The following is a 22,848-nucleotide window of genomic DNA, read 5'->3' on the forward strand; positions in this document are numbered from 1 at the left end:
GATAATAAGATTTTGATTCATTGATTGTTACTATTTTTATGTTTATCACGAAAATATTATTATTATTACCAAACTATGAATCAATTGTTTTTGGCATGCATGTATATTGTATTATTTATGTTTATGGGTTATTTTATTGAAAAAAAAATTTGATGATGATGATTATGTCGAAAATTCTATTCAGTTATAAACCCAAAAACGAAAGAGAAACCGATTTTTTTTCTTTCTTTCTCTCTCTCTTTAAACATTCGAATTCAATTGTGTGTGTGTATTTGTGTTTAAATAGCCAAAAAAAATTTTTTTTTTTTCGGGTCGAACATAAATCTCACAATTCACACACATTGCAATTACATCAATGAATGAATGATGAGCGTTCTTCCTTTTACAAAACAAAACTATTGAATTGGTCAAGTTGAAAATCCGATTTTGACCACAACATTCACATAAAATTTTCATCATCATCATCATCACCCAAAAAAAAGAGAACAGAGAAAAAATATTTGATCATCTTGAATTGCCCATTATAAACGATCATCATCATTAGATTATGATGATGATGATTTTGGTCAAAATAGAAAATTACAAATCAAAACAGTAGATTTTTTTTTTGTTTGTCAGTCTCTCTTTTTCTCTATTATAATTATACGTATATACGTACCATCATCATCATCATCTCATTCATTTGGACAACTCTCATTCCCAATTTTCGGGGTCTTATAACTTTGAAAACATTCGAATTTAAAAGAATCGAATCGATGTTTGTGTATGTGTGTGTGTGTGTGTGTGTGTTTGTTTGTAATACAAGTTTTTGCCTTGGCTCACCATCACCACCACCACCACCACGATCATCACATCATCTCATCGACAAGAAGACTTGTAATCATTACAAACATTGATCAAAAGCAAAAGAAAAACTAGCTCTTCCCGCTTGAAAATTTTCATCTTCTATTCACCAATATTATGATGATGATTTGACCAAGAAACCATGAACGAAAATTTGGCCAAACCAATCGTATTCGTTTTTGAAAGATAATATTTAACATTCTTGATTTTCAAAGACTTCGGTTCTCTCTCTCTCTCTCTCTCTTGCTGTCGATTTTTTTTTTCATCCATGCTTGTTGTTGTTGTTGTTGTTGCAAAATGTGTTATTTAAATTTTGCCCTCCTTTTTTTCTACTTCGATTCAATTTCATTCGGTCATTCGATATTTTTTTTTTTGGCCAAATCTTGGTCCGTTGTGTCGATGTCGATCCATCTTCATTCATTCATGCTTTATTCGAGCTTGATTTTCTTCTTTTTTTTCTTCTTTCTTCTCTTCTATCATCATCATCTTGATCTCCACTCATCGTCCATTCATTGTCGATGATCATCATCCTCATCATTCGGGTTGGTTTGATTTGGTTCACTTTAGTTTTCTTTATATTAGTTTCTTGTTGTTGTTGACTTACAACTTCAATTCAATGGCCTTATGATGAAGATGATCAACATTTGATGGAGATGATAATGGTACCACTATGTTTTTTTTTCTCCGAAAAAAATTGATGGTGGTGATGGTGGTGGTGGTAGCAGATAAAAATGGTAATGGTGGTTGTTTGGACGATAGAGGGAGGGTGGGTCAAATTAAGGGGAAAATAAAAGAGAATGTCCTCCCGCTTCTTTTGAACAAACACACAAAGCAGGTCGGTTTTTTCGGTTCAAATTCAAAAAATTTTTTTTTTCGGTCGACGTTCTATTTTGAATTGATTTTTTCTTTCTTTCCACCTCTCCTTTCGTTATTGTGGTGTTTGTATGGTCTTCGTCGTCGTCGTCGTCGTCATCGAAGCTGGTGTTTTTTGTGTATTGGCCACAAGTGCACATTATTTTACATTGATCGTCGTCGTCGTCGTCGTCGTCATTTTTTTCTGGTTTGGTTGCTGTTGTTGTTGTTGTATATACCCTCCGCCGCCATTAACAATTTTTCGTAGTTGAATCCACTTGTTGTGCTTGTGTGTGTGTGTGCGTGTAATTTTTTTTTTACCAAAAACAACAATATTCGGTCACATACACACACACACACACCGAGACAGAGGGAAATATACAAATCTTGTCACGAAAAGAAGAAAAGTCGACTTTAGTCGTCAACTTTTTTTTTTTGATTGTCGTCGTCTTGGTCTACTAGATTTACTGTTCTGTGTCTGTGTCTGTGTGTGTGTCAATGATAATCAATAATTTTTCATTTTTTTTTTGCCAAAAAAATCAATTAACAACTGAATGACAAAAAAAAACAAAAATCAAATTAGTGGAAAATTTGTCATTTGTCGTCGATCATTTTTTTTTCTTCTTCATTTGTTGCCAGTTATCGGTTATTACCACATACGCACACACGGGTATTTTTTCTTCTCCATGATGGATGGAATTATGAATGAATTTCTTATTTAAATCATCATCAATTGTGTTCAAGTGTTGATGGAGTGAAAATTTTTTTTTTTTTGTTGAAATAAATCAAATCCAACTGAAAAAAATATAATTAAAAGAAATGGCCACCGATCTAAGTGATGTTATTAAACAAGGTTATATGCGTTGCAAAAGTCGTTCACTTGGTTTATGGCAAAAACGTTGGATCATATTACGTCGGTCATCGAATAAAGGTCCATGTCGTCTAGAAAAATATCTAAATGAATATTCGGCACGTAATTTAGATCAACATAAAGTTCAATTACTTACCAATGTTATTTCTATTGATCGATTATCAAATTCCAATAAACGTCATGCATTTGAAATTGATTTTAATGATGGTTCAGCCAAATATTTTGCCTGTGACTCTGGTAAGTTGAATAATTTTTTTTTTTTTGGTTTTTGTTTTTGTTTTCATCATTTTAAATGTGAAAAAAATTTGAATTCAATTTTTTATAGATCTCGAAGCTGATCAATGGGTAAAATTAATGATACAGGAATGTTTCTTACCGGATTCCGGTATTTTAAATGGTGAACCAGATGTACTTAAACCGGGCATACAAAAAGAATTACAGGAACAATTCAAAGTTTATCTAATGCCAAGTTCAAAATTAGATATATTTGGTGAATGTTTCCTACAGGTAACACATGAAAATATCTACCTTTGGGATTGTGTAAATACTAAACAAAAATTATGTGCATGGCCATTGACCGCTCTTCGTCGTTATGGTAATATTTTTTTTCATTTATTGACCTCACCCGATATTCAATTTTGTCATTTCTTTTGTTTTCAATAATAAGGTTCTGATTTAACAAAATTTACATTTGAAGCTGGACGCCATTGTGCCACTGGTGAAGGAATGTTTATATTTCATACATTGGAAGGTGAAAAAATTTATCGTAAAGTTCATCAAGCAACCTTGACCATTGCTGAAGCACATCAACGAATGAAAAAACAACAGACGGTATCAGTTTCCGTTTCATCCAAAAAACATTCGAATAATGATAATGATCAAACAATGAATACTAGTCTTTCAACAACATATGGAAGTAAAAATGATGATGATATGGATTCAACATCATCTGCATCATTATCGTTTGATGATTTTGATTATAGCCAAAATCGGCAAAAATTAAATAATAATAATAATTCAGAAATTGATGAACAACAACAACAACAACGAATAAATATTGATGGTAATAATTGGTATCATTCAGATAATGATTCTACACATTCATCATCGACGTCACAAAGTCAATTATATCAACATGGACGTCATCGTCATCGTCATCATCATCATCATAATCATACAAATATGGCCATGGGTCTTGAAGTTTAAAATTATTATCATTATAGCGTTGTAGATGATATTTTGTGATATAGATTTTCTTGATGATGTAGCACGAAATAAATACAATAATCGAGTCATTTCATTTCATACATAAAAAAAATCAATTTTTTACCTGTAAGAAAAAAAAATACAGACAAATGTAAATTTTTTTTTCGAAAAAAAAAAACATAAATCCACCCACCTACACATTGAATTTTTTTTCCTCTTCTCCTTTATCATCATTTTTCATTTGAAATGTGTACAGATAACAGTTATCATCATCCACCATCGTCGCCGAAACATCAATTTTATATGTTGTGCCATTTTTTTTTAAAAAATACCGTCTTGTTCGTTACTTTCTCTTTTTCGTGACACATATGTCGTACAAACAATTTTTTGTATTATATAAGGATGATGATATTTTTTTTTATTTTTTTTTGAAAAATAAAATTTGAAAATTGAAATTGAAAATTTCGAAAAACTTCGACAAGATTCATTGAATTTCGAATCTTTTTTTTTTTGAAAGCTTCGATCAGCGGTGGATGGATGTCGCCACCGTTCAATTTATTTGTGGTTATGCCATAAATTCAGATTGAGCTCACTCAATGTTTTTTTTATGCAATTCATATTTTTTGTTTTCTGTCTTGTTTTGTTTTGGATGATGAGTCAAAATTATCTTTGATCATCATTTATTTTTGATTGATTGATTGATTGATTGATAGAATCCTTTTTATTTCACAATCATTCTGATCAACCTTGACAACAACGATCTCTCTTTCTCTCTCTATATATATAGATTTTCATTCAAAACAAATCATCAAATCAATTCAATCGTAGCGAAAATTTTTTCATTTATCAGAAATAAACGAGACACATAATAATATTGTTATTGTTGTTCGGGTGTTTCCGTGTTTGATATTTCAAGTTTTTTTTTGGCAATTTTTTTTTTGTTTTGGTTTTTTTTTCATCAATCATTCACCACCATTTCAACATCGTCATAATCATACTGTTTGTTACGAAAAAAACAATATTAAATAATGGGAAATTGGTGTTGCTGTTTTAATAAACCTGATTGTGATAATGATGAAACACAGGGTATCCTGGATCATCCAATCGGCATCAATGATGGTATGATTTGTTTGTTTTTTTATTTATTATTTTGTAATTGAATTTTTTTTTTGTTTTGTTTTTTTAATCAAACGATTAGGTGATTCTCATTATGGTTCAACAATGGTAAACAATAATCATAATGTAAATCAATCATATCAAAATCAAAATATTCCCAATCAAATAAATGGTTCGAATGCTAAACAACAACAGACGGAAAACCAACAGAATCAATTATATCAAAATGTTTTGGATCGTCTTACATCCAGAGTGATTGATATAGCTGCTATTGAAAAAAGTTGTGAACAAGCCGATCTTACTGATCGTGAACAAACATATAGAGATAAATTGATGGCCATACGTCGTCATGTTACGTTGCCATCGAATTCGACAACATTGATTACAGGTAGTAAAAAAAAATATGTTATTCATAGTGATTTACTAATTAATTTTTCGAAAATACAAATTAGGCGGCGATTATCCACATAAAAACAAAGATCCTATGCCAATGGATGATTATAAATTAATCACCGAATTAGCACTGAATTTGAATGCAGCCATTTTGGATGGCTTCAAAATTCAATGTGACGAACCATTTGTTGTTAATTTTGATGCCTGAAAACAAAAAAAAATCAAATCTGGTGATACATCAATTAATCATAAGTTATTTTTTTCGAAACAAACAAAATCATCGCGATTTCATGCTCTGTCAAATTATTAGTTTCCATATATATATTCAACTAATAGTTTTCCATTGGAATTACATTTAACGGTTTTATTTCATACCGTTGTATTGTATCACTGTACATATTGATCATTTATTTCATATTGTTTCTTTAATTCAATTATATTTTGTATTATCGATAAAATTTTTATTTAAAATTTTATGAAAAAAAACATTTAAAAAATTCTGAAACAAAATCCACCGTTAAAATTATTTTCCAGTTTGTGTTAAAATAGCCACAACTCAGCGGCTGTAAACAAATTGAAAAATTTTGTAACAAATTTTTTTTCGACATTCCATAATTATGGATGATCAACAAAAACCAGGACCTTCGGGTCAGAAATCTGGAATGCCAGGAAATTTCGACGATATCCTTCGTTATTTTAATATTGTTCGTGATGATCACGATGAATCTGAAATAGACGAAAAACCATTCGATGATCAATGGGAAAACGATGGATCTGGATTTTTATTCGAACCAAATGATGATTTTAATTTTAATTTTAATAGACCAGAATTCGATGCAAATGATGTTGCAGAAATTGATCGATTACTTGCCAATTATATGGATAATTCTGGTCTAAATGATGATGAAATAGAACTTCAAGAACATGAAATATTTGTGAATCCCAATTTGTACAAACTCAAATTTAATGTATGTATCCAAATAAAAGAGAAAATTTTGAATTCATTTATGGTTTTTTTTCTTTCATTAAATAACAGGAAAAGAAAATGTTTCGATTATTTCGAGAAAATATGCTCTACGATCCAATGGATGATATAATTGAAAAAATCGAATCAAAAAAACGTAAACATTTGACCACCGAAGATGATAGTTGTTGTTCTGATTCCGATAATGATGATGGCGATGCTCATTCTAATTCAATAATTGGTGGTGAATGTACATCCGAAATTAGTTTATATTCGGATGATGATGATAACAATGATTCAACTTATAGAAGAAAAAAACACAAAACAACTGAACGTCTTGGCGGAACAACACCATTGGAACAAGGCAGCATTGACGCACCATTGCCATCATCATCGAATACAATGGCTATTAGCCCAAAAAAAGAAGATTCAATCGAACCACAGCCAATATGTCGTAAACTAAGGCGACCAACATTACGAAAAGATTATCTTTCATCATTACCACGTCATGGAAATGTATTCAATTTAATTCGATATTCATGTACATCACGTATTGCACAAGATTTTCTTAAAACATCCGAAGGTCGACAACAGGTATTAGATGCAATACAAAATTGTCGTAATATATCCACTATGATCATACCAGAAGAAGAGACGGCAAAACCTAGTAAAGTTTTACTCATTTCACAGCAAAATTTTAAAAAATCTAAAAGTGCTAATCATAAGTTTCGAAATTCTGGCTGGCATCGACAATTGAATCAAGGTGTTAAAATGGAATCATTGTAAGTATCAATTATCATGTTCAAATTTGTTTTAAATTCGAATCTATTTATTACAGTCTATTCCAGACGAATTTTCGATTTCTGAAGAAAAATCTAAATCAATCATGGTTCATCGAAGAAGACAAACCAATCGAAAAGAATACGGCTCCGATTAATTTCATCAATGATCATGGTTGTTTTAAAACCATTCCAATTGAATTATCTATTCTTTGTGATCGCAACGAACGACAGCGGAAAGAACTAAAGAATGAAATCGCTAAACATTCGATTAAAATCGAACTAAAAGATCTATCTAAACAACGTTCAAATTTTGAAGAATCCAAAGCAAAATTATTGAAAAAATTACATGAACCACATTCGGATATGGTTGAAAAAATTGAAACATCGATCATATTGGATGAGAATTGGTTACGAAATCAACAAATGGTCGTTTTAAAACCGAAACCATTATCGACGAAATCAATATCAACAGATGCCATTGATATTGATGAATTTAGAACAATGCGTATTAAGGAGCTCAATGATTCTGTAAATAAGATATCTGGCGATGATCTATGGAAGAATTTCATTGAATTAGATCGAAAATGTAAAAAAATGCATGGAGAATCACGACCCAATGATCCATATAATTATTTTCAAATGTCCAAAAATTTTCATTACATATCATCTGATTCAATTTGTATGCCAATCGTTAAACGTATAAAACCTGATATATTCGATGATGCAGATGATCTTAAACACTTATGGATACGAATGAAATCATCAAAAGAATTTCCATCTGAACATTTTCTTCGTCAAACGGAAAAATTAATTCATGGTCGAACACAAATGTTACGATTAGAATCATCATCACAAAGACCAGATTATATACAGATGCATGGTATGGCAGCTGTACTTGAATCAATGGCCGATAATCAACTACCGTTTAGTCCATTTTTTTCCATAAATCAACAATAGGAAATCTACAATTGGTTATTGTTTCTGTCAATAGATGGTAGTACCTGTTTTGACAATTTTAACTTTTTTTTAAAATCATCATCATCATCACTGAACATTAATTGCTGGTGTTTAAAAAAAATTGTCCGATTGTCAAAAATTCAATTTTCTATATATATAGATAGATATTTATAAATAATAAATAAAATGAAAGATAATGTAGATGGACGTGTCTCATTGTGTGTGTGTCAGTATGTGTGTGTGTGTCAATGCTAATAAAATCTAAATTTTTTCAATTATGATGATGATGATAATACTGGTAAATTTTTCGTCTTTCTTTTGGTTTCTCTAACAGGTGTCATGATGTTGTAATTTTGTTTGTTTTGTTTGTTTTGGAATCAGAATTTTTTTTTGTATATTCGTCTAGTTTGTTATGTTAAACGTGTGCGTGTATGAAGAAAAAAAAACACAAATATATATGATAATCATGTAGAAAAATTGAAATGAATATCAATGTCATAATCATCTGTGTATAATTAATGAATTGAATATAAAGGAAAAAAAATCCATCCAATCAATCAATGAATCATAAATTGGAAAAAAAAAATTGATTTGATTTGGATTTAGCGATCAGAAAAAAAACAACAATAACGTTAACAACAGCGAAAAAAAAATTCATCGGCAGTGAATTTACTTGGTTATTACACACTCAAACCAAAAAAAAAAAAAAAAATGTAAAATTTTTCCATCCTCAAAATGAAAATGATGTAAATCAATGTATCAAATAGATTGGATGTAAATATGCATATATATATATTCTATCTATCAATATGGAAATAAATTCAAAAAAAATGGAAAAGGAAAGAAAATGCAGTGTGTGTGGGTGTGTTATTTGTCAAAAAGGAAATCACCACTTACACAGAGCTAAATAATGAATGAAATGTGATCAATTTGGATGAAAAAAAAACAAATTTGCAAAAGAAAAAACAACAATAAACAATGTGTCTGTGTGTGTATATTGTATATAGAATCAAAAATTAGCCATTGGAAAAAAGGGGTGTGAAGAAGTGTGTGTATCCAATGTGATTCTTTTTAGTATTTTTGTATATTGTAAAGTGAATGAAAACGAAGAAGGAGGTAATATCTGAGAAGAAGAAGAAGAAGGAAATGGAATTCAATAATAATAATAATAATAATAATGATAACAAACCATGAAACAAACAAGGATGAGAAAAAAAATTATTATGTTACAAAATGATGAGTGGGGAAAAAAAATTTCAAACGAATCAATCAATCAATCAATCAAACACCCACACACACACACACGACACACACATACTCGAACTCACACAAACATATACAATATAATATATAAAAAATTTAACAAAAAAAAAATTGGAAAGAGAGCGAGATGGAGCCAAGAAAAAAAAAACAGAAAGCGGAAGTGATTTGATGAGATGGTGATGATAATGGACCTTGATTTGATGATAATAATAATAATTAATATAATAACAATGATAATTAATAAATGAATGGAAGTGGGTGTGTGTGTGTGTTTGTATGTGTTTGTATATGGTTAACAATCATTATCCTCTAATTTGATTCTCATGGCTGTTGTTTGACCATTGACATTGGTCGATGATAATGATGATGATGATGCAGATGATGATGTAGTACCATCAATCATTGTAATCTGTTCAAATGGTTCAGTTTTAATAATTGTTTGTGTTGTAGTTGCCGGTTGTATTTGTACTTGTGATGATGTTGTTGCATTTGCTGTTTGTATAATATTATTCGATGTAATTATCGGCTGCTGCTGTTGTTGTTGATGTGTTGTTGATGGTATGGTAGTAGTATTAGCAGTAGTAGTATTATTTGATATCATCATTGTATCATTATCATTATTATTCATTGGTTGTTGTTGTTGTTGTTGTTGCTGCTGCTGCTGCTGCTGCTGAGAGAATGATGACATTTTTGGTATATCAAATATCTCGGCAAACAATGGAGGTAGTTTAAGTCTGGACCAATTTGTACGAAACCATTGTAAATGTAATGAATGGCTTGAACCAAGTGCACGTAATTCATTGATTTTCATCCACAATTTCTGGAATGTTGTCTGTAGACCTTCATTTTCTCTATGTTTATTGATTTGAAATTTTAATGCTGCAATTATTGTCTCTTGTATCTTATTGATGGCTTTTACATCATATATTTGTGGTCGATCTGTGAAAGTTTTACCAAAGGGATGTTCAAAATGAAATTTTTTTTTCTCTCTCACATTAGAAATTATTTACCTGATTGTAGAATAATAATGGCAGAAAATAATGCCACCTCTTCATCGGTCAAATTAAGACTATTCAATCCGGACATTAAATGAAATAGATTACCAACAAATTCATGCTGATTGTGAATGGAAAAAAAAGAATTTAATTATTGCAATCATCAGTGAATCACTAATCTTACATTGAACATTAATTCCAATTGTCGTCGGCTAAGGAATGATCCATCGGCAAACGTTAAAGTATTTTCAATGAAATCAATAGTTTTCGATATATGTACAAGCCAAACTTCGAAAAAACCCAATTTAATTAGAATCAATTGATCATCTTGTGTTAGGTCGGAAAATCCGGGTATTCGTTTGGCAAATTCAACCACACGTTGTATGCATGGCGTAATCAATAATGCTAAATGTTCCCATAGTTCAATTTTTTGTGCCTCTAAACTTTCCGATACGGAACCAATATCCGGTGATGAACAGGTTTCTGTTTCATGTTTCAATTGATTTGAAAGCTATAATTAATGAAAATGAAAATGAAATCAATCAATTAAATTGATAATTATTATCAATTGATTAGCTATTATTACAAGATATATTGGTTTCTTATTGATTCCTTTAATCTTTTCATTTGTATATGAGCAATTATCATGATGAGCTTGTGATATGGTCAATGCAATCTCATAACAAGCTAAATCTTTTGATTCATTATCACCATTCGATGATTGATCGGCTTCTGCTTGTGTAACACGTTTATTTTCATCCATACGTTCTTTTTCTTTGGATTTTTTCGGCACACGTCCATAACGAACAGCTAAACAAATAATAATGAGATGAAACAATGGTGATTTGAAATTTTTTTTTTTTAAATAAAACTTACAATCTCTTGACATTCCAACGGCCAAACATTTTTTAAATCGACAATATTGGCAACGATTACGATTCAAACGTATTATTAAACATTTTCCATCACGTAAACAACGATATTCAATCTGTTTCTGTATTGATCGTCGAAAAAAACCCTATTGGATAAGAAAATTTGAATTAAGTTCCGTTTAAAAAAACAAGGATTTAAAATTTGTCTTTTTTTCAAACGACAACAACAACAACAACAACAACAACAACAACTCATTATCTCTTGAGTGTTTGGGTCATTTTTAATTAATTTTAAATTATATCATAAACAGAAAAAAAGGTAAAGGTAAAGAGAGAAGCAAATATGCCATTATGATAATGATAATTTTGTTATGAAAAACAAAAAATAAACAAAAAAAAATTAAATTGTACACATAATTATTATATATTTATCCACATTTCATATATAATTATTATGTTGTCGCCATCTATCTATCTATGAAATTATCTTTGAATGAATCAACAACAACAACAACAACAACGAAAAAATGATGATGATGATGATTAAAAAAAAGGCTATCATACTTTGAAATGAAAAAAAAATCTGATTCCGGAAATGTTTTTCTATTTTTTTTTTTTTTTTGATGATAATTTGGATCTGGAATCGGAAACAGAAAAACAAACACACTCTAATGATTAAAGATGTGCGCAAAAAAGAACTTAATTGATCTTGGTCAATTTTTTTTTTTTTTTTGGTTTTGATCTTGATTACCACTACCACTACCACTACAACCAGCACCACGAAACTATAGGACTGATAACAAATGTTTTGATAAAAAAAAAGAAAAAAAAACCTGTTGCATTTCCTTGTTTTTTTTTCGTTCGCTCTCTCTCTCCCTCGCATTCTCTTCCTATCAATTTCTATTTTATATGAAAAATTGAATGAAACAAACGAGATTTCATTATTATATCATCATCATCATCATCAACAATAACAATGACAAATAATTGCAATTGTTTTTTATTTCGGATCCAAATGATTTTTTTTTTCTTTTTTGGATTGTTATATAATATACGCGCGCGTGTGTGTGTGTGTGTGTGTGTTTGAAAAGTCAAATTATTCATAATACACAATGATGATGATGATGATGATGATGAGAATTATGATTCAAAAGTTCAAGTTATATTTTATTGTTGAAAAGAGAAATGATTTGAAATTACAATTACAGGGATTGTGACAAACAACCACCACCTTCATGATCCACCCGGTAATCTACCGATTTTTGTTTTGTTTTGTTTTGTTTTCATTTTTGCCCGCCATTCGGTATTTTCACTGTTAAAATGTTTTTGGAAAAAAAAAATTGAAAATGAAAATTCGTTTTTTTTTTCCTGCCTCCCTCTCTCATTCATTTATTCACATTTTTGTGTTTTGTTTCATTTATGAATTGAAATGAAAGTTATACAGTGAAGAAAGAAAGAAAGAAAAAAAATCCGGAAGTGCATTCATCATCATAATCATTGGTAACAATGAAAAACACACACACGCACATACACAGGTTCCAATTGGAACGAAAAAAAAAGTCATACATAAGAAGAAAGAGAAAAAAACAAGTTTTTTTCTCCACAACACAGGAACAATATCAACAGGTTGATGATCGTCGTTATGTGACCTTAATAGTGAAAATTGTTGAATTGTCGTGTTTGCTAACGAAAAAAAAATCTTCTATCAAGATCCTGAAAATTTTTTCTTCCGTTCATTACTTTCTCTCTACATATATAACAATAATCACTATTATCGGATTCAACATGCGAATGAATCATCGTGGCATTCATATAGAACGTATCATCATCATTTAAAGATTATATCAGACATAAATTTATCTTGATTTTTCAAATTTTTTTTTTGCGCTTAAAAATTTGAATCGATCCATTCAAAAACCAAATTTCATATTTTATAAAATACTGTATAATTGTTTTGTTTTGTTGTTCCTTATTTGTTTAACTGGCGGAAATATTCTTTTGGAACATAAAAAAAACAAAACTAACCGGAAATCGATCATATGGATCGATTTTCTATTTTTTTTTTGTAAATAATAATTTTTTTTAAAAAAACTTACTTTACATCCTTCACAGCTGGTTACACCATAATGATAACCCGAAGCTTTATCGCCACAAACTTTACATGGTACAAATGCTTTTGAACTAGGATTTCCGCTATTCGAATCTGCATCGGTAAATTGTTGTTGTGGTTGTTGTTGTTGATGACCATTTCCGGTAGTAGTAGATGATTGTGCCGTTGATGTTGCAGTGGTTGTTGGTACACCTGTTGTTATTGATGTTGTTGTTGTTGCCGCTGTTGTCGTATTATTTCCATTTGTAGAATCACCATTTGTAGAGATTACTGATTGATTACCGGCACCTGTTATTACAGAAAAAAACAATTAAATTTTTTTTTTATAAAAACAATCAGAATAAAAAACTTTAAAAAACCAAAAAAATTAATTATCCTTTTTTTTAATCAATTTACATTTGATTATTATCATCATCATCATCATCATTATCATTAACTATCCATTATAATTATTATATTTAAATGATGATTATGAAATCATTTGATTGAAACGGACGGAAAAATAAAATTAAAAAAATGGCGGAAATACCATTGAATATAGAAGAAAATTTTTTTTTTTTTTTTGAGAAAAAAAAATGATAAAAAAGAAAGGAAATGCATCAACAACAACAACAACGATGATGGCGACGATAATGATAATTTGGATGAAAATGATTAAAAAAGGGATAGAGAGAGAGAGATACGATGGGCACCGTCGACGACGACGACGATGACGCCCATAGGCGCAATCCCGAAATTTTTTTTTTTGCATAGAAATCGCATGCGTGAATCGAATTCATCGAACGTGTCTTTGTATTTTATTTTTTTTTCTGGGAAACTTGATCTCAATCTTTGTTCCATGATGACGATGATGATGAAAATTTTGGTCCCAGGAATAAACGTCATTAACCGGGAAGAAAAATTCCGAATATTTTGGAATCGAATATTATTGAATCGTTCGTTTTTTTAACAATTTCATTATTTTCGTCATCATCATGGCATTTCATTTTTTTTTTTCACAAACATGATCGACATTCATCGTGTGCATGAGCAACGTATTAGCTCTCTCTCTCTCTCTTTTCACTGATGATCAATTGTCGATGTTATGTTATCAACCCGGAAGTGTTTTGGATCCACTTGAAAACGGGAGGAAAAAAAAACTTTTAGTTCATTTCTTTGGCTTTTCCAAAGAAAATAAAAACATTGTTGTTGTTCCAAAAGAGTTTGTTGTTTCTTCTTCTTCTTTTTTTGCAAAAAAGATTTTGGCTATATACACAAATACACACACACACACACAAATGATCCATTGTGTCATTGCCGGGTAATTTTTTTTTTCTTCATCATCGTCGTTTTATTCTCTTTTGAAAACACAAGCATACACACACATCATTATTATTTTCATTGTAAAAGGAATGAAATGGAAAAATAATTTATCAACATAACAATCACGGGCTATGATGACCAAAAGTTGGATGTGGATGTGGATGATGATGATGATAATGATACACACTAATGTATACACGAAAAAGAAAAATTGAATTTTTCACTAGACTAGATATTTAGGTGTGTGTGTGTTTGTTTTTTTTTGTATGCCAATCGGTTTGGTCAGATTGATGGTCACAATGTTCATGAAATTGAATTTTTTTTTATACATGTTCATTATTCAATTTCATTTTTTTTTATCAAAAAAATTTTTTTTTTTTTTTTGGAAAAGTAAGATTAATTTTTAGCACATTCGAAATCGATAGTTTCATCATATACAATCGATTGTTCTTATTGTTTTTTTTGTTTTTTCATTTAAAAATGCATTTGTTATTGGACCTATATTATTTTTGGGCCAGGTAAGTGTCTACTATAGAATGAACTATGAACCCATGAGATGAGAATAATAATACTCATCATTCATTTTTTTTTTACTCGATAAAAACAGAAGCAAATGTGTTGGTGGCAATGAAAAAGCAGAAAAAAAAATTGTCAAACCACCCCACTATATATATACAATTTTGACCGAAACGAAATGAAATTCGATCGACAAACAAAAAAACAAACAAAAAAATCCAAAGACGACCACGAGGTCGACCTTTCCAACCAATTCAGACTAAATTCAGATCCAATTTATTATAGCATACATTGCAACGAAAAAAAAAACAGGAATGGAAAACACCAATGGACCATCATTGCAAAGGTCCATCACCACTATCAACCAACGATAAAAGCAACAACAACAAACCAAATGGAACCAACCACATCAGCCAAAGAAAGAAAGAAATGCCAAGGCCAAACAACAACAACAACAACAAGTAAAACATAGACAAAACAATAATAAAAATTCGATAAAGACGTGTGTGTGTATGGTCAAAGATGATGGTGATCAACTGAAGTAAAAAAAAAAAAAAAATATATGCAAAGACCCCTCGAACCCGAAAAAGAGAGAAAGAGAAAAAGAAAAAAAGGCGAACGACCTTTTTGGGATAAAATATTTTCGCGCATACACAACAAAAACAACAACAGCAGATTTTACCAAATCAAATCAAAAAAAATATAAGAATGAACAGAACATTGAAATTTTTTTCTTCTTCTTCGTCTTCACCATCTTCAACGTCGTCGTCTTCGCTGTGTGTGTGTTTGTAAACATACAACAGGCGCACACACACACACACACACACAGACATATTTGGATTTCATTCTTGGCCATCGCTCTTTATTATTATTATCCAGTGAACGGGCATTGACATTTTTTTTTCGTATACATCAGCAAAAAAAAATATGAAGCCCCAAGACCAAAGAAATGGACAACAACAACAACGAGAAAAAAAAATGAGTTTTTGACAGCTCAAAAGAAGCTCGATGTACGGTCTATTTTCTATTTACTCTCCATTTATTTGGTAGTGAACCTGACCTTTTCTTCTATGATGATGATGATTATGATGTTGTTGTTGATGGGGGGTGTGTGATTGTTGTTGTTGTTGTTGTTGTTGATGAGAATTATGATGATGTTGATGATGATGTGTTTGATGTATTTGATGATGATGTAAATTATGATGATTTGTTGCCGATGGTGATTTAACATTATGATGATGATATACAGTACTACATGGACTTAATACAGATGATTCAGCCATTTCACGTTTTATATCATATGTTGTTGGTGAACTAGATGTTGATGATGATGTTGATGATGATGATTGTGATGAATTTGTTGATGTTGTTGATTTTTTTGCCAATATACATGATCCATTTGATCTTGATGATGGTGGTGGTTGTTGTTGTTGTGGCCGTTGTGGTGAATGATGATGATGATGATGATGATAGCCATTTTGTTGTTGTTGATGACCATGATATTGTTGTTGTTGTGGATGAGAATGATGATGATGATGAGGATGATGATGTGCATTGTTTGTATTTGTTGTTGTTGGTCCAACAATCGTACCATGATTAACATCGATTAATGATGATGGTGAATCCGGTATCGTTGTTGCATATAATGATGATGAACCAGGATTCTGTTGTTCATTTGAACCATTATTATTATGATAATTTCCACCGCCACCACCTACTTTTCCATCATTTTCCATATGATGATATTGCATTGAATGTTGGTGATGATGATGATGATGATGGGCGTGTGGATGACTGGCGTGATGATGAGAATTCTTATTCAAATGGTTATGATGCTGATGATGATGATGGTGATGAGGATGATGAGGATCCATCGTAAAGGGTTGTTGTTGATCATTATTGTTGCTACAATTACTACTAGTACTGCTACTACTACTATCTAGATTATAATAACCATTTCCGCTTCCAGTGCCAGCACCATTTATGATTGTATCATCAGCAAATAAATCTACAGCAGAATTTGTTGTATTGGCCATTAATTTATCATTACCGGTTGTTGTATGTGCAACAATCACTGAAGTAGGAGCGGAAACAGAATTATCTGTTGATGATAATAATGTTGTAGTAGTATATCCGGAATCATTGTTATTATTATTAGTAGTAGTAGTAGTAGTGGATCCATTACGATAAGATGATGATCCATTTGTAGTAGCAGTAGTTGTGGAAGAATTATTATTAGATCCAGATGATCCATTCGATGTTACATATGGATTCATTGAATGTAATGGACTATTAAGAAATCCATTATTCGAATGATCCGCAACAGTGCCACCAACACTACCGGTTGATGATACAGCAATCGCTGTTGCAACCGATGTTGATGATGTTGAACCTGTAACAACACCACCAACACCACCACCACCGCCACCCATACATGATGATGTTGAACTAATCACCGGTAATGGAGATAGAATATTTGGACAATGTTTGTCCAATGTATAATAATCCATTGATGTCATTTATAAAAAAAAAAATTTTTGATGATAATGTTGGAATCAATTAGAATAAATTATCATTTAAAAACCGGAACAAAAAACATATTTTGTTGATTGTTTTTGAAACAGTAAAAACTAGGAAAAATACACACCCACAATAATCACATGTACGGTTTAACCAAAACAAACAATAAAAACAATTTTGATTTTAAAAATCAAAACACACACACACGATGTTTATGATTTAAAATGATTTGAATGAAAATGAAACAACACCACCACCACCACAACCATCATCATTCTAATCCATTCCATTCTATCATTATCATTGGATTGTTCATTGATATCGAATATGTGAAAAATCAAAAAAAAAAAAAAAAAAAAACCAGCAACAGGTAAATAAACAGTGTTTTTCATTCGAAACAAGAAACAGCTACATGAATACGAACATTGTAACTTTCATATATATATGGATGAAGACCACAAAGATGAAAACTATGAAGAAAACGACGACGACCACCACCACCACCAATGCAGTCAATAATAATAATAACAACAACAACAACAACAACCATCAACCATCAACCATGATCATGATGTGGATGATGATGATGACGACCACGGAACGAAAAAAAAAACGACAACAACAAAAATTTAAAAAAAAATCAAATAAAAACCGAATGGCCACCGATTGATATTATCAAGGCAAGGCTTTTTTTTTGAAGGTTTTTGAACCGCCTCCTCTTTCTCTTTTTTTTTTGGTCTCAAATTTTATAACACAACAAATAACTGGATTCACCAAAAAAAAAAAAAAAAATTCAATCACAACACACACACACACGCAAAGCTAGCGCAACATGGTCTCGAAACAAACCAAAAACAAAACACCAATAGCTTGCTGAATAGTCTCGTTCTCTCTTCGTCTGTCTCTCTCTCTCATATATTCGTGAATCAAATCGAATCATTTTTTTTTTGCTTGTTTGTTTGTTTCATTTTCCAGTTGTAGTTCGTTCACCGCTGTATAGCTGTTGCTATTGCTGCTGCTGCTGCTGATGTTGCTGCCATGCTTGAAAATTGCTTTTTTTCTGTTTTTCTCTTGATTTCATTCATTCATTCATTCATTCATTCATTGACGAGCTTGAATTTTATTTTTTTTTCGGGTTATAAAAATTATGATGATGATTAAACATCGATTGCAAGATCATCATCATCATCGTAGACAGTGGTAACAAACGAAAATTTTTTTTTCTTGATAAAAAAAAATCAACGAAAAGTCTCGTGTTGATTTTAAGGATTTATCTTGTTTTGGGCTCTTTTTTGTTGTTGCTGGAGCCCAAGAACACATACACAACATCGGTAATAGTTTTATCATTTTTACATATAGACAAACAAGTGTGTGTGTGTGTCTATATGAATGAACAAATTTTTTTTTTGTTTTCTCCATATTTCAGACATTTATTCGATGCGGAAGTACGATGATGATGATGGTTATGTGTTCGTTGTGGTAGGTTTTTTTTCATTATAGTAAAACTGCTTTCATTCATTTGATTCAAGTCGAGTTTTTTGTTTTGTTTTGTTTTACCATTCAGATGGGAGGCTTTTTGTCGTTTTTTGGCTTTATTTTACACGGCAGACGATTGATGAAACAACAACAACAACAAATAAATAAACAAACAAACAGACAGACATCAATGTTTGTCTGAAATTTTTCTTTTTTTTTGTTACTTTTTTTCCTCTCTTGCTCTTCTTTTTTTGTTCGAAATTGAAAATCTGATTCCGGTTTCGGTTTTTTTTTCACTTATAATTTTTTTCTTTTTAATAAAAAAAATGTATGGAAGGGTTGAAACATTTTCAACACACAAAACACATTCGAACGTTCGATTTTTTTTTCTTTCGATATATGATACATAAAACAGGAAAAGAAAAATTCATAAATGACGTACCTTTTGGATCAATTGTTTTGGATCCGGAAGCCATTGCTGCTGTAACCGTTGATAATAATGTCATTGTTGCCGTTGCTATCGGTACATTTGTTGTTGTTGTTGTTGATGATGATGATGATTGTAAACATTTTTGTTGTTGTTGTTGTTGTTGTAATTGTTTTTCAATTGCAGATGAATTCTGTATAATTGTTGCCATTTGTGTAGATGGCAGTGGTGCTGATGTTGGTGGAAAAATTGCTTTCTTTATTGTTGTAATTGTATTTCCTGTACGTATAAACTGTTGTTGTTGTTGCTGCTGCTGCTGTTGTTGAGATAATTCAGAAACGGATATTGATTGTTGCTGATGTTGTATGGATGGTTTTTCTTCAATTATAATCAATCGATGATGATGATGATGAGGATGATTACCGGTAGGTAATGTTTCTGTTGCTGCTGCTGTTGTTGTTGATCCATTTGAAATTGTTATCGGTGTTCGTATAATTGTTTGGCCACTATGTTGTTGCTGTTGATGATGAATATTATGATTATGATGCGAAAGGACAACTGAATTTTTCGTTTGATGATCTTGATTTAGATTTTGTTCCCTCTGTTGTTGTTGTTGTTGTTGTTGATGATGATGATGTTGAAATTGTTGTTGAGATTGTTGATCACCACTAATAATGGCCAATACATTTGATCCGACCATTTTACCAATATTTGCCAATGATAATGTTGATATTGGTAAACCACCAGCAGTGGTAAGAAATAATTTTTCATTAATCAATTGATACGTTTGATGATGTTGTGTTGGTTGTAGCGGTGGCATAGTTGTTGTTGCATTATTATTACATGTTAAACGAGCCAATGTTGTTGAATTATTATTATTATTATTATTTGATTTAATTTCAATCGGTATCGATGATATGTTTGTTGTTGATTGTTGTTGTTGTTGTTGTTCGATTGATGATAATTGTTGTTGATTTGTGTATGGTTGTTGTTGTTGTTGTTGCTGATGTTGTGATATTTCATGTGGATTTTGTATCAATGTTAATGTCTTGGTCATCATCGATGATTTTGTATCACGAAAAAATTGAATATCATCATCATCATCATCATCACTATCATTAAAATCACATGGATTATTCGCTATTGTTGTTCTTTTGGATCGTAATTGTTGTTGTTGATGTTGAGATAATGTTGTTGTTGTTGTTGTTGGTGTTGGTGATGTTTGTAATAATGGATGATCACCATCAAATGCTGCTGTTGTTGAACTAACCAATGGATCAGATGATGATGAATTAAGAAATGTTTGACCGGAAGAAGAACCACCACCACCATCAACAACAACAACACCACCACTACCACCAACCATACATATTGTATGATTTGTAATCGATGATGGTGAAGTATTACTATTATCTTTCAATAATTGTAGCTCTAGATTATCAAGATAATCATCATCGTCATCATCATCATCAACAATTGTGGTTACAGGAAGAAGACCACCACCACCACCAACACTACCATTACCACTTGATGCAATGTTGTTATTTAACGTTGCTGTTGTTGTTGTTGTTGTCATTTGACAATGTTGTGACAATGTATCTAAATTGATACGATCAAAAAAATTTGGATCAAATGAAACATTTTGTAATAAAATTGTATCATTCAATGGCGATGATGATGATGATGATTCTAATATTAATGCTTTTTCCAGATCTACATTATCTGTAATAATCAATGGATCTGTTTGACCGGAATTGATGGACGATTGATTTGTCACTATTTCGGCTGCTATTGGCGTCGATGTCGATATAGATGTTGTCGACGTTGTTGACGTTGTCGTTGTCGCTGTTGTGGTGGTGGTGGTGGTGGCCGTCGATGTTGTCGTTATCATCATCATCATTGGATCGAATAATAATGATTCGATTAATGCTAATCCATTATTATTATTGCTACTATTATTGGCTGTAACATTATTTTCCGTTGTAATACTTGAAGTGGTCATTTTGTTTCAAATGATTAAAATTACAACACCGGCGTTGTATGTGAATAAATTTCAACGAAAATCAATCAATCAATCGATAATAGTAATGATTTAACATTTTTTAAAAATATCAAAACAAAACAACAACAACAACAACGGATGGATAACAAAGATCATATTCTTCATATTGAATTGCACAAAACTGGAACGAAAAACAATCAATTTTCAGTAAAAAAAAAAAAATTAACTCCATCACAGACTTAAATGATACCAACCTTTTAAATATCAATGATTCAATGTCAAAATTGATTGAATCAAATTGAATTCGTTGGCGTTGGCGTTGGCGATTCTAAATCACTGTAAATGCTTATGTGTGAATTTGCACAGAACATACACACACAACACACACACACACAAATGCCAAAGTAACATAATTTTTGTTGTTGTTGTTGTTTTTGTTGTTGTTTTTATCGTATCTCTGAAGCCGAAGATGAAAAGAAAAAATTATTCTTCATTTGAAATAGAAAAAAAATAATCGAAAATGAACCGTATAAAAAAAAATTCTACACACACATAGAGGCCATTCCTCTTTTTCAGTTTTTTTTTCTTTGCTATTCCACATATTCTGTGTGAACCCCACCAACCATTTGACATCTATTTGCCATACTCCGTGTCCTAAATTCGTGAAAAAAAAATTCATATATGTCTGTGCGTGTAAGTGTAATGGGCGATGTTGTTTTTGATGATGGTTGTTTCCATGGGAAACCCTCTAAAATAAAGAAAGTGAGTTAGAGAGTGAGAGACGAACAAAAAAAAAGACGAATGGGAGGAGGAAGTCGATAGACGATGTTGTTGATGATGATTCTTCTTTGGATAAATTCGTTCGATCATTCATTTTATCATTAAATATTACGGAAGAGAATTTGTTACTATCGAATAATCGTACAGCAACATACACACACATATAGACAGCAACAAAAAAAAAATGTCGGACCAAGAAAGAAAAAAAATTGAACTGAATTTATATAGATGAAATACGCCCCATACGATACACAATGAATTCTTTGCCAAATATTTTTTTTTCTTTCTCACAACATTAAAGGATGCTTTGTGAATGTTCAATGTTGCGGTTGTTCCATACAATGTTCCGAAAAATATTTTTTTTTCTGTAAAATACCGCCATCATACACACAAACACACACACTCTTTATCTGTTTATTCCCTTAAACATCCTTTCGAGATAACATCCATCCATCCATCCATTCATTCATTTTTTGGATCCACCAAATCATAACCAGAGATATGCAAAGTTCCAAATTTGTTAATATTAAATTCTAGATATCAAAGGCTAGGTGGTAGCCATCATCATTTTGGTCCATGTTATGTTTATACATAACATACA

The 22,848-nt window shown here is 31.0% G+C and overlaps 4 protein-coding genes across 7 annotated transcripts; 3 read left to right on the forward strand and 1 right to left on the reverse strand.

Moving 5' to 3' along the window:
• The first annotated feature begins 1,773 nt into the window (after positions 1-1,773).
• Positions 1,774-4,231, forward strand: LOC124491308 (docking protein 5). The gene is made up of 3 exons (XM_047053955.2): positions 1,774-2,803; positions 2,892-3,161; positions 3,234-4,231. Exons 1-3 carry the CDS (start codon positions 2,515-2,517, stop codon positions 3,770-3,772), a joined length of 1,098 nt encoding a protein of 365 aa, XP_046909911.1. The 5' UTR covers positions 1,774-2,514; the 3' UTR covers positions 3,773-4,231.
• An 83-nt stretch (positions 4,232-4,314) lies between these two features.
• Positions 4,315-5,791, forward strand: LOC124491156 (uncharacterized). Of its 2 annotated transcripts, none has more exons than XM_047053779.2 (3): positions 4,315-4,891; positions 4,971-5,276; positions 5,341-5,791. In XM_047053779.2, exons 1-3 carry the CDS (start codon positions 4,801-4,803, stop codon positions 5,487-5,489), a joined length of 546 nt encoding a protein of 181 aa, XP_046909735.1. In that variant the 5' UTR covers positions 4,315-4,800; the 3' UTR covers positions 5,490-5,791. The 2 variants fall into 2 exon arrangements, with proteins under 2 accessions (XP_046909735.1, XP_075586602.1); XM_075730487.1 differs by having other exon boundaries at positions 4,416-4,900.
• Positions 5,770-8,185, forward strand: LOC124491153 (uncharacterized). The gene is made up of 3 exons (XM_047053774.2): positions 5,770-6,249; positions 6,318-7,027; positions 7,084-8,185. The coding sequence occupies exons 1-3, from the start codon at positions 5,899-5,901 to the stop codon at positions 7,982-7,984; spliced, it is 1,962 nt and encodes a 653-aa protein (XP_046909730.1). The 5' UTR covers positions 5,770-5,898; the 3' UTR covers positions 7,985-8,185.
• LOC124491154 (uncharacterized) lies at positions 8,124-21,936 on the reverse strand. Of its 3 annotated transcripts, none has more exons than XM_075730484.1 (8): positions 21,722-21,936; positions 19,481-21,648; positions 13,211-13,512; positions 11,119-11,260; positions 10,829-11,052; positions 10,427-10,753; positions 10,258-10,363; positions 8,124-10,186 (listed from the first exon to the last, which is right to left on the reverse strand). In XM_075730484.1, the coding sequence occupies exons 2-8, from the start codon at positions 21,465-21,467 to the stop codon at positions 9,540-9,542; spliced, it is 3,735 nt and encodes a 1,244-aa protein (XP_075586599.1). In that variant the 5' UTR covers positions 21,468-21,648; positions 21,722-21,936; the 3' UTR covers positions 8,124-9,539. The 3 variants fall into 3 exon arrangements, with proteins under 3 accessions (XP_075586599.1, XP_075586600.1, XP_046909733.2); XM_075730485.1 differs by lacking the exons at positions 19,481-21,648; positions 21,722-21,936 and adding exons at positions 16,103-16,706; positions 16,761-18,141; XM_047053777.2 differs by lacking the exons at positions 19,481-21,648; positions 21,722-21,936 and adding an exon at positions 16,103-18,135.
• Between the last annotated feature and the right edge of the window lie 912 nt (positions 21,937-22,848).

Source organism: Dermatophagoides farinae, chromosome 4 (genome assembly GCF_024713945.1).
Source record: "Dermatophagoides farinae isolate YC_2012a chromosome 4, ASM2471394v1, whole genome shotgun sequence".
NCBI classification, from domain to species: domain Eukaryota; kingdom Metazoa; phylum Arthropoda; class Arachnida; order Sarcoptiformes; family Pyroglyphidae; genus Dermatophagoides; species Dermatophagoides farinae.

Coding starts and splice junctions, on each gene's coding strand:
- LOC124491154 (XM_075730484.1), bottom strand. CDS start 21,467: ATGACCACTTCAAGTATTACAACGGAAAATAATGTTACAGCCAATAAT. Junction 11,261..13,210: donor CCAGCTGTGAAGGATGTAAA/GTAAGTTTTTTT, acceptor CTTATCCAATAG/GGTTTTTTTCGACGATCAAT. Junction 10,364..10,426: donor AATTGGAATTAATGTTCAAT/GTAAGATTAGTG, acceptor ATTCACAATCAG/CATGAATTTGTTGGTAATCT.
- LOC124491156 (XM_075730487.1), top strand. CDS start 4,801: ATGGGAAATTGGTGTTGCTGTTTTAATAAACCTGATTGTGATAATGAT. Junction 4,901..4,970: donor CATCAATGATGGTATGATTT/GTTTGTTTTTTT, acceptor TCAAACGATTAG/GTGATTCTCATTATGGTTCA. Junction 5,277..5,340: donor TTCGACAACATTGATTACAG/GTAGTAAAAAAA, acceptor AATACAAATTAG/GCGGCGATTATCCACATAAA.
- LOC124491153 (XM_047053774.2), top strand. CDS start 5,899: ATGGATGATCAACAAAAACCAGGACCTTCGGGTCAGAAATCTGGAATG. Junction 6,250..6,317: donor TGTACAAACTCAAATTTAAT/GTATGTATCCAA, acceptor ATTAAATAACAG/GAAAAGAAAATGTTTCGATT. Junction 7,028..7,083: donor GGTGTTAAAATGGAATCATT/GTAAGTATCAAT, acceptor TATTTATTACAG/TCTATTCCAGACGAATTTTC.
- LOC124491308 (XM_047053955.2), top strand. CDS start 2,515: ATGGCCACCGATCTAAGTGATGTTATTAAACAAGGTTATATGCGTTGC. Junction 2,804..2,891: donor ATATTTTGCCTGTGACTCTG/GTAAGTTGAATA, acceptor AATTTTTTATAG/ATCTCGAAGCTGATCAATGG. Junction 3,162..3,233: donor GACCGCTCTTCGTCGTTATG/GTAATATTTTTT, acceptor TTCAATAATAAG/GTTCTGATTTAACAAAATTT.